The 12,165-nt window shown below is 35.1% G+C and overlaps 1 protein-coding gene across 1 annotated transcript in view; it reads left to right on the top strand.

Annotated features, from left to right (window-relative positions):
- The window catches only part of MUSK (muscle associated receptor tyrosine kinase), a 74,407-nt gene that overhangs the window by 43,530 nt on the left and 18,712 nt on the right, over nucleotides 1-12,165 (top strand). The window contains exons 10-14 of the mRNA XM_072404439.1: nucleotides 4,792-4,967; nucleotides 6,553-6,576; nucleotides 8,105-8,193; nucleotides 9,972-10,131; nucleotides 11,455-11,647. Coding sequence (XP_072260540.1) covers nucleotides 4,792-4,967; nucleotides 6,553-6,576; nucleotides 8,105-8,193; nucleotides 9,972-10,131; nucleotides 11,455-11,647 — 642 coding nt within the window. The remainder of the gene's footprint in view (nucleotides 1-4,791; nucleotides 4,968-6,552; nucleotides 6,577-8,104; nucleotides 8,194-9,971; nucleotides 10,132-11,454; nucleotides 11,648-12,165) is intronic.

The raw sequence follows: 12,165 nt of genomic DNA, 5'->3' as shown, positions 1-12,165 counted from the left end.
CCACCCACAATCTTTAAATATCCCATCCAGTTTAAAGGTTCCTACTTAAGGATCTCTAGAGTTTCAGTTGCTTTTGAATCTTTAACACATTGCATAGACAAGGTAATGAGACAGGACATCATTTGAACAGTTGTAAGTACAATGTAAAGTGATTGACAATATGTTGGTCCAAAAAAAAAAAAGAAAACAAAAGAAAAGCAAATGTTAATAGCTCTGTATGTGTATATGTATGTATCTATATGCCTTCTAAGGGTAAATAAAAATATAATCTCCATGTTTTAGGTAAGGGTAAATGTTTAAATCTATTTATAATAGTATTTTTACTGTTAAGTTTACATATGTAGTTTTAATAACTAAACATTTATAATTGTAATACTGACTTAAGAGCTTGCTCTGTCCTAGATAAATCTTGGCCTAAGAGGCTTCCTTGGCAGTGACAACACATTCAGGCAGAGGCCATCAAAGTACTAGAAATAAAATCCATCATGAAGTCCTTATTGTAAGAGGATCAATATTTTTTCAGTTTATATTTCTAAGTAGAATTCAGGATGATTGCTTCTGACCTCTGGGCTTTAATATACTTGGCATCAGGAACACTGGCTTTTCGTAACCTTTGCAAGGTATTCCATCAGTCACCTGCAGCTGCAGTGGTATGATGTTCACCACAGAAGCTGGCACGGTACAGCAAGAACATTATTAATATCAACAAATCTTTATGTAAGAGTTTATTCCTGTTGTCACTGTGATGAGCCTAGTTTGCTGCTGTCACTCTGGATTTTCCAGGGTGTGATAAATGTGGCTCTTGGGTGTGAATCATGTATGAGTGCAGTTTGTTCTGTACAAGATTAACAGGTTGAAGTTACTTCCTAGACTTTATCACACAGGAGGGGAATAAGGAAATGACTGGAGGTGTTTCCCCTTTGGTTGAGGAATAAGGAACTGAACCTGTGCTGCCTTGTTTAATACCCCAGATGGGATCAGAGACTGACCGGAGTTAAGTAAAAATAGAACACTGAGTACACTAGGTTAATTTAGGGTTGAGGATTGCTGAGGTCATTATTGTGCATTTTAAATGGGGTTAGAAGTGTATCTGGATTTAGATAATAGATAAATGTGGGTAAAACTATTTCACTGAAATTTAATATTTTCATTTTGTTTCCTAAATGTCTTAGTAGTTGAACATTTCAAACACACAGTCACTTATATCCTATTTAATGTATAAATAAAGGGGACAAAGGCAGCATAGTGGCTCAGTGGTTATCACTCTGGCCTTTGCAGCGCTGGGTCCCAGGTTTGAATCTCGGTCATGTTTGCAGGCTCTCCCCGTGTTTGCATGGGTTTCCTCTGGGTAATCTGTTTTTCTGCCTTCTTCCAAAAACATGCAGTTAGATTAATTGGCTTCCCCCCAAAATTGACATTAGATTGTATTAAAGATTAACATACATAAAGACATTAACATATGACTATGGTAGGGACATTGGATTGTGAGCCCCTTTCAGGGACAGCTAGTGACATTACTACGGACTTTGTAAAGTGCTGCATAATATAACGGTGCTATATAAATACTGTGTAATAATAATAATAACTGAGCTCTGGAAGCTATGCCCAAAAAGGCAAATAGAGGGTTAGAGACTAGTCAATAGTATTGTCCGTGGTCTATCTGCATCTCCTGCTACCAGAGGGTTCTGAAATATCCATGCTGTGCATCCAAGGGGATTCAGGAAATTCTGAAAGCAATCTATGGGTCCTACTCACGTACAACAGCATTATAATATAGGAATTGCTGTTAACATCAGTGACAGCCAACTCTCAAAAACAAGATGGTGGGATGGGATTGAGCATGCAGTAGCAAAGCAGCAGTGTATAAAATGACTATGTGGGATTCAGTATGCAATTGTATGTAATTATGTTTTCTAAAGACAAAATGGTAAAAAAAGAGTAAAGGAAATTAGATTTTGTTTTGTCTTTAGGCTGATCACCAATATTTTTAGTGCCAAGCACAGGGGTTTTGCAAATACTCTTTATATGCCCTCTATTTGCCTTCTCCCAAACAGTTGGCAAGCTATTGTTGACCTTTAAACAAGACCCTTACAATCTCAGAAGCTTGAAAACCCCAGAAGAAATCTGGATCCTTCTGTGACCACTCCATATGGGGCCATTTTCATTTACCTCCCTGACAAGAAGAAAGAAAAGACAGGCTTTTGTGGGGCCAAATGGATATTTGATAAAAAAATGTATCTTTATTCGTATTAAGTGGTCAGTTATGCTATTACCAACCCCTATCTTCTAAAACAAACTTGGGTTCTTACACCAAAAAAACCCATCTTTTTCTCTCCAAAGACTTGGATATTCTGGTTTACTCACAAGAGCCTACCAGCTGACCTTTCACAATACACCCATCCTCTGAGTATGCTTTTTACCTAACATCGTATAGCACTGAGCTTATCCAGAGGAACAACTGATTTTATCCTTTTCATCCACTTGAGAAATGATAGGCACTATTTGACCTCTTCCCAAGTTCAAGGTTTCAGCAATCCAATTACGATCTCCCAACCCCCGGAGGAAGGGCAGGGAATCGCGTTGGGCAGGTAAATTCAACCTTGTATGCATAAAAATTGCAAAATGCAAAAAAAAACAGTTTGATGCTGGAACAGTACTTCTATGTTAAGCTAGGGCTAGGATAGGATGTTTAATATGAATAAAGCTTATTTTTTATCAAGTATCTATTTGGCCCCACAAAAGCCTGTCTTTTCTTTCTCCCCTCCATGTAATCTACAGGCTTGGCCTTCGAGAGTGAACTCTCTTATCAAACCAATCTAGATCTTGGGCTACTCTCTTTGGTGTCACCCTTTCTCTTTACTACCTCCCTGACAACAATGCTTGTTTGCTGTAAAGCTAGCTACACAGTACATAATTTATTCTGGTAATTGCAACTAGTGCTTGGCGAGAATGCCAGATTCAGATTTCAGGGTCATCAAACCCTGCTAAAGTCTACAGAAAATATTTTTTTCTTATAGGGAGTAAGAGGCAAACTACTGTCCATTAAAGTGCCTGAGCACATCCGTCCATCACTAGTACCATATAGCATCATTAGAAAAAATGTGGCGCATAATATCAACAATAAAGTTTTTTGAAATATTAAGTAGTGTGCTTTTAAATAATATTTTTATTCTGAAATCTCTGCATCCATATCAGCTGATCAAAGCTGACAGGAATATAAGCAAGAGTATAGCTTTATGACAATGGATCTCAAAACAGGATCATATTCACCCTTTATAAATGCAAAGAACTGCTTTATATTACAGGGATTTACATATAATTACAGCTGATATGAAGTCATTGAAAACATTTGAAAAGTACCAACTATGGAATAAAAACAATTGTTCTACAGTATATGTACATTCTGCTCAGGCAAATCTAAAGTGCTATTTTGTGTAAAGGTCAGCTTTGTGTTATGTGATACTATTTAGGTACTTTTTTCCTGTGAGAAATGCAACTGTGTAATGATTGATTAAATAGTGATAAGGTCTGGCAACAGTGACCATGAATACCATACCAGCTCGTTGGACCTGTGAGGACAGATACAAGTGTCCAATATCTTTGACGTCATATGACATTTTCACTGTCCGCTCAAGGACTTAGCGTATCGAATGAGTGTTTAATGAAATGGGGCATCACAGACAACATTGTTGTAGTAATAGTATGGTAAATAATATACCTAGCTGTGGTAAAGTTAACACACGATTAATGATCCCTAACATATCTTAGTATACATTCCTATCCATCTGCTACCTCTTACCCTTGTAATATGTTTTTCACATAATCAATATCAAATGCCACCTTACTTATTTTTTTCACCAATTCATGGACACCAAAATTAGCTTCACATACTTTGAATTAGTAGCCATGTCTGTGTTCAGATGAGCTGTGATCTTATAAAATATATTAGAATTAGCATAATTTTAAGAACAAATAAAAGAAGTTTAGTAAGTAGAATATTTAATAATGGGGCAGGTAAGTAATCAGCTTAGTTTAGGAATGTGAGTAGGTTACATTAAATGCATCAATCTAAGGAATAATTATCCTATCAAAGAAAACCAACATTTTGTTATGGGTATTTATAGAAATTGAGCTGTTAATTATTCATGTTCTTTTTAGTTTCTTTATAATTTCAATAACATTTCACATGCTAATCAAAACACCAACTAGGTGCTGGTATCGTGGGTCAGAAAAAAAAATATAAGGTTTAAAAATGTAGATTTTTGGGCACCTATTTACAGGTTTATGATACATTATTGCATTTACCCATAATAATTTTGTACATCATTTGTCTCAGTTTTATTTTATATATATTTTTAAGATTTTAAATAATAATTTAGTCTTTGCACTTTTTTATTGTTGTTGTGCAAATAAAAATAATTCAGGGTATAACAATGATACAGTAATAAAGGAATGTTTTTTTAAAAAAAGACAGATGTTTTTTTTCTGACTCTCTCTCTTACTTTTTTTTTAATTTAAAGTCTTTTCAGAGTCATCTGAGCAAATAAAGTACAGAAGGACCTGTTAGTTAATGAATGTCACTATATCCAGTTATTGGTGAATTGTTTATAACTATACCTTATTAACTTCTGTTGTTACGTTTCCGTTTCTTATTTATGGCTAACAAGAATAACATTTTGCAGTGTAAACGATAGTACAGTTGCATCTCTTTTTGCTTGTAGGATACATTCCTCCTTCTTGTTTCTTTTTTTCTAATTTGCAGTTTTTTACAATTTATTTTTGTTTTTTTAGGGAACACTGCCTTGCTGTTAAGGATCTTTATTGCTTTAAAGAATGGCTCTCCATGGAAGACAATTCACGCAAGGGAATTTATAAGCCTGGTTTAATGTTGCTGACACTTCCAGACTGTGAAAAACTTCCCAGCATACAGAAAAATCCCAGGTCTTGCATTAGGATTCCTTATTTTGGTAAGGTGGAGCAATTCCGGCAACTGATTGCTTGGTTTTAGTGCTTGTCTTCTCCCCAAAAGGAGATGCCACAGAGTTATATGTGATAATGTATTGTTGATCTTATTGTGTGATGAAGAAGGCTATGCATTGTCAGATACATTGGGCCTGATTTATGGAGAGGATGGAGAAGATACACTTTTATCAGTGAATCTGGGTGATTCAGCAAACCTGGAATGGATCTGGTCCAGGATTAAAACATTTGCTAACATATAGAACATGATTTAAGAAATCCATTCCAAATTTGCTGGATCACCCAGCTTATTGATGTGTGTGTATCCTCTCCAGCTTTGATGAGCTTTCATAAATCGTACCCATTAAATCAGCAGCAACAACTGTGTAGTACAGGGGCCCAACTGGATATAAACTAAGACTATGATTTAGGTTGGCTCTTGCAGTATACAGTTGTTGTTTTTTTTAATGCTTTTTCAGTCAGGATTTTATTGCATTTGTTGCTTTATAGGGAAGATTTGCCCTCACTTCTATCCAGGTGATGAGTGTCAGATAGAACAAGAAGTTAGGGATAATCTTCCTAATAATAAGCAGAGGGGAAGGAATGGTTCTCAAGAAAACTGCATTAGTCAGGAGATGAGAACATTAGTGTGACATATATATAGATCCCACATGTCTTAAAGCTAGACTAGTATAGTATTAAGGAACCAACAAGGTTTTTCAGGACCTGCCTATACATTCAATTACCCCCTTTTACCTTTGAGATCAGTGCTGTCCAGACTTGCTTGCTATTTTGAGTTTACTATGGGAATGTAGGTAATAGTGTAAGGGGTGAAAGGCAGTTCTAAGAAAAAACATTTTTTAGCAGCAAGTGAATGCTATAGTTTGAATATCCCAAACTTTAAAACAGAGATATCTATCCACACAAAATAAAATCCATGGTACTGCCAAAACTCTAAAATACCAATTATTATAAATCAGTATTAATAGACATTTAATATGTATATGGAGAAGATAAACCTCTAATTGCAGTATGAACAGACCAGGATATGACAGAAAAAAAAACAAATGCTAAATTTTTCACATGTACAACTCTCCCTTTGACCAGAATATGACACAACCATCAAATATAGCTGCTTCTAGCATTATTGTACAGTGAAATAGGGAGGATTGTGTTTTATTACACAAATTAAAGAATGGTACTGATTTATTAAAGCCCCCCAAGGCTGGAGAGGATACATTTTCGTCAGTTAACTGGGTGATCCAGCAAACCTGCAATGGATTTTCATTTGTTAGCAAATATTTTCAATCCTGGGCCAGATCCATCCCAGGTTTTTTTGGATCACCCAGCTTCACTGATAAAAGTGTATCCTCTTCAGTCTTGGAGAGCTTTAATAAATCAGACCCAATGTCAGGACAAAGGCAATTAGGACAACAAACATGTAATAAATTGCTTGGTTTTTATTTTGTTTTTGGAAGATTTCCATCATATTCCTGGATCTCTGTTTTAGGTTATCTAGCATGTGGCACATACTTTATAATTTGCACAAAAAATGACATTTGAAATTCACATTTCTCTCTTTTTCTCTTCCAGAGTTGCATAAGGAAAGCATTACTAGTAAGTAGAGCTGGAAAAATATTTCATCATAGTAAAATGTGTTTCATTTCTTTCAGTCATATTTGTTAAATTGAGACTCAAATCTAAAATTATGTAGATATAAATTCACATTTGCACTTTTTTTTTTTACATTTTTCTAAACATTTGACCATTTGAACATTTGTCACTAGAGAGGAATGTAGGGTGAAGGAAAACAGTGATTAAGAAGAAATCTTTTAAATGGGGGTGTCTGTTTTAACCTTACTTTGGAAAGACATCTGGTCCCAAGGACTAAGGCCCTTAGAAAGTAATTGACAGAGGCTTTACCCATTCTCTACCACAAACTACATGAAAACCTTTTGGCCTAATATACTTTAAACGTGTCTGGAAGTAGCATATATAGCACATTTATAGTCTTTTCTCCTATTAGCATGTCCTTTGGTATGTTATGTTTGTTACCTCAGTATGTTGCTTCTCCCCATCTCAGTCTGAGCTGTGCTGCTTAGTGAGTTGTGAAAGATTGATACCATGCTAAATGTAGGTGTATGACATAAAAGCTCATAAAAGCTACATGACATAATGACAATAATATTAATTAAAAATGATAGTCTCCCCCTCATTCTTGTACATCAAAGTCCTTTTTTCGTAAAGTCGAGTTGACGAAATTTGTGAAAATTAGACTAATTTTTTTAATTTTCTAAAAATGTTTTCAATTTGATCCTTGCAATTGTGTTACAAAGTTAATTCCAAAGCCACTGTACATAGTATTGTCTACACACTTGATGGAGGTGGAGAAGCTATGAATATGTAAAAATACGACCCAATTAAAAAAAGCAATTATAAAGCATGTCGTTTTTTCTGACTATATTAAAATTTTGATTTATGATAAAAACTTCATGGTTTTCAGAAAATTCTTTCGCTTACCATGTGCTCCAATGAGTCTTTTTGACCCCTCTCCAGCGAAGGTAACAATTTTCTGTTCAGGGGCTTTACAATTGACTTAAAATATCTGTGAGTACATGCATTTCCTAATATACTTTAACTTCAATTTTACAGATAAAAACACATACTTGGTATTTTCATTTCACTTGGGGCATGTATGCACATGCCTCCTATACCACCCAGACATTTTAATGACAATTTTCTATTTTATTTTTCATTTTTAGGTGCTTTGACCACATTTGGAAATTTTAATGAAAATACATTTCTTAGTTTTGCCCATTCTTAGTCCTACCGAACCCTGCCCCATTCCCTGGCCATCCAATTCTGATTCCTTCCTTGTCTTTTGCAGCCAGCAGCACTAGTTAATAACAGAGCCACTTTCTAAATTTACACAGGAGGCAAGAATTGAACCATGGAGTTGAGGAAGGGGGGAACTTTTCTAAAACTTTTCACTGGGGCTCAGATATCTGTAGCTTAGCGGTTTCCCAAGAGATGTAAGAAACTGTTGGACAGCTTAATTAATCTGATAAACTGGTAGAATAGATTTGGGTGAACTGATTCTTTTGATATAAAAAAGGATAAGAATGAAGTTTTTTTTGTATCCTAGAAACATGTTATAGAGGTAATGGAAGACATTACCAAGGAAATGTCAACACTACAGCTTCAGGAACTCCTTGCCAGAAATGGAGTCAGCAGGTAATATATCTTACATCATATTATACACATTACAGAAGCAAAAGCCTCAGTCAAGGGCAGACCAGTGTCTACGATTTGAGCATTTCTTGGATTCAAGTTCCAATGTGTTATCTAAATGTGGGAAAAGAGCTAATAAAATAAATTCCTATTCAGCTGAGACCATTGAAAAATATTTGCTGTTCTGCACAAGCACCTGCATATCCTTTTGTTGAAACAGAATGGGATTTTCTAATGCTTTATTTGATTTTAAAATGAGTAACTTGAGATATAAACACAGACCCTAAAAGACTTCTGCGAAATGGTAAATGGCTGCAGCTGCAAATGTAATTGTGGTTCGGTTTAGCACTATTTACAGAGAAAATCATTTGTTGGGGGCTGCACATGAATGATACAAAAGAGATATGTGCTATCTATCCTTTACAACATTAAACAGAATTACTAAAATCTATTAGCTTTTGCTACATTAGATGAGCATTCCCTGTTGTTTAAAATTCAATATTTTAATTTGCTCTTATTTGGACTCATTTTTTTAAATATAAAGAGTTGATAACTTACCACAAACATCCAATTATGTACAGAGGAACTCAAATAAAATAGAGCCTAGCTTGCCTGTGATTGGATGATGGAATTAAACAGTTCACAAAGTGTATCAAAACTCTTTAGAGAAGTGGAGAAAAGTTAGACATTTTGTTTAGTTGTATTTTTGGTCATCTTTATACCATTCAAAATATTCATTTTCATATATTGTCTGAAAGACAAAACAGTAGGTGAAAGAAAATCTCTCTGAAGTGAGGCAAATTGCTTTTCAGTCACTGGAACAATTGCCCTCATTGGAAGGTTACAAGCCTATTTCTCTTTTGATAGCAACTCAATATTTTTTATATGTATTTATTTTCTCACTAGAACATATAGTGGCTGACCATTCCTAGCAGGGGCATCAATCACATCTGACAAACTCCAACTACACTTTACTCATCCAGAATTAAAAAAAAATATTGACAATAGATACCATTTAACCTAAATTCTCACTTTAGAAAATAAGATTATAGGTTAAACCTAAAAATCTTATTGATCCTTATGTGTATCTATTATGTGAATCCTAGGATCCATCCAGTGAATTTGGCTAATTTACACTGTCAGCTACTACTTCCAACTGTTGGTTTAGTAGTTTTGTACCCCACAAATGTATATAAATATAAAATGTCTGGTTTAGCATGAGTAATTATACATTCATGCTCACCATGATTAAGTCTCAGGAGAGGACTGGGCTTGGGGCGTCAGTGGGACATTTTCCTCATGGTTCAGTGCTATAATAATATTAAATTATGCTGAGTTTGTGGCCCAGAGTGGAAATAGTTCATATCTTAGCTATTGATTAGGTCTGCAGTCACAGTGCTGCTCCCCTTTCTGTGGTCAGAGCATCTGGTACAGTGTAGTCTTCCAGCACCAACTTCCCCTGCAACTCTAAAATGATATTTGGTTTAACCTGAGAGTCCTAAAGGAAGCGCCCAAACCAAAGTCTATACATGAGCTCAACAGACATTCACAATGTGATGTGTTAACTCATGGGAACATCTAAAGGAACATACACTGAGACAAATGCTTACCTATGGACCGTACATCCATCATTTATTCTAATGCAAGCCTAAAATTAGCTTAGTGAATCTACTACAGTACAATGGCTGTCAAAGAAACACACTTTAAGTATTGGTTTTGATAAATATGAACTAAATCAGGTTTTCCCTCCATTACTAAAGGAGATTTTTATTTTCTTCTAGCTACCTTATCTACACAGGAGGATGTCAGATGTTTTCCAAGAGCTAGCCAATTCTGAGAATTATTGTAGAAACCCAGGAGGAGAACACGATAGGCCTTGGTGTTATACAGCAGATCCCAATGTTCGATGGGAGTACTGCAACATTCCATTATGTAGGACAGGTAGTGTATTTCCACAATCAAGTTTGTGCTGCTCGCTATGAATTTTAAAAACACTTCGATGCTTCTAGATTTTCAAGTACAATATAATGATCATGATGGAAATACTTGAGACATGTTTCCACACCCCTAATTCCTACCCACCTTTTGCCTTCCCTTACCTCAACACAGATTTAGAGGCAATACTATCTTCAGGGGTTCTGCAGGTAACTTGTAAGGCCAATCTGTATTTTCAATACATTTTCACTAAAACTTGTATTTATGCAATTATTTTGTGAAAACAAATTTCTCAATTTTGCATATTCTCCTTTTAGTAAATATCATCCCTGGGTGCACACAGGATCCCTTGTACTTGATTTTGGAACTAAAGAATGCCTTATCCTAGTTCCTAAAGCCATTCCCTGACATTGCTAGTCTTTCTACCTGCTGTTTAAGCTCTGGGATTAGACCCTAGGAAGTAGGGCTTTATGGATAACTAGAAAGAAGTTGAGTGAATTACTGTAACTTAAGCTAATCAGTCCATAATAATTTACATAACAATACCAAGCAATTTGATGACAAGGTATTGAAACTAAAACTTTACCTGCACAAAGGATAGTTAATACTAATTTCTCTTATTGCCTATTTTTAACGCAATGAAACAAAACTTAGGAGTACTGGATTCAGATTCTTGGTCGCCCTGTCACACAGTGGTTGATCTACTAGCCCTACATCACTAGTGTGTACTGTAATAAGATAGGAGCCGACAGGAGGAACCAAATAGTGTAGCAGGGGGCTGAGAAATCATTATGTCTGAAAGTATCACTGTTTAAAGGTCTTTAGATGGCTATATGGGCAGTGATGGAGACAAGTACTGGTTATGATATTTGCAGGCAAAATATATTTCAAAAATCTTTTTTTAACCACAAATTTGCTTTAGAATGGAGAGAGTAGCTGACACATTTGACTATCTGCTAGTTCAGGTTTGGATGGGCATTAAAAATACATTATTTTTACCTCTCCATGCTTTATATGGTTGATATATTCCAACTCTTCTTCACTTGTCAACAGACTACTTGTTCTCTTTTAGATTATGATTCCCAGGTATCCCCACCCCCTGTTTGCCCACCCCTAGCTCCCCAACCCCCCCGGTATTAGTATTGTTTTATATCATATGTGTTTCTTACTGTTGTTTTTATTGGATGTAAATTGCTCTATTTTCATATTGTTCTTTCTTATGACTGTACTGTTGAAATTTACCTTTTAAAATGCAAACAAAAATGTACCCATAAAATACATTATTTTTATATTTTTAAGTTATACACTTTCATTTTATTCCTCTTTAAGGTGTACCACATTTACCAGCAACTATTAAAACTGCATTTGAAGCACCGGCTATACCATCATTATCTTCATCCTTCTCTCCAGCACACTCCATGACAGTCATCATATCCACCATATCCAGCTTTGGTGCCTTGATATTGCTAACTGTCATTCTGGTTTGCTGTCGCAGACAAAAGAAACTAAAGAATATAAGCAGGTATTTCTTTTATAAATATAATATTATTATATTTATTTTATTTTTTATTTATATTTTCTATTATTTATTATAATTCAGGTTTATGCATCTTGTGGCTCACATTTAACATTTAGATTGGAAACATATGTTGAAGCTTTGTACTTACTTTATCTTGAGTGTGGATTTGCAATGGTTACAACTCAAACCTTTGCAAAATTTTTATTGCTCCAGATATTTTCTCTTTGACTTGGTAGATGAAGAATGATAGATCACTTTTAATTTTCCCAACCAGGTTTGTTTTAAATTAAACATTCAATAGGTATGGGTCAGTAATATGCAGTCTGAAGCCTTGCTTGCTGTAGTAATGTAGCCCTTTGAAGTACTACTTTACTTCTCTCAAATTTGATAAGCCCGTTTCTAACACTTTATATATTATAGTATAACATATTTTGGAATTGGTTATTCAAGCTATCATCCTTCCTTATTTTTTCTGGTTTTCCTGCCAGTGATCAACAAAAAACCTTAGTTAAGTACTCCAA

Source organism: Pyxicephalus adspersus, chromosome 3 (assembly GCF_032062135.1).
Source record: "Pyxicephalus adspersus chromosome 3, UCB_Pads_2.0, whole genome shotgun sequence".
NCBI lineage: Eukaryota > Metazoa > Chordata > Amphibia > Anura > Pyxicephalidae > Pyxicephalus > Pyxicephalus adspersus.
This window is presented reverse-complemented; position numbering and strand designations above follow the sequence as displayed.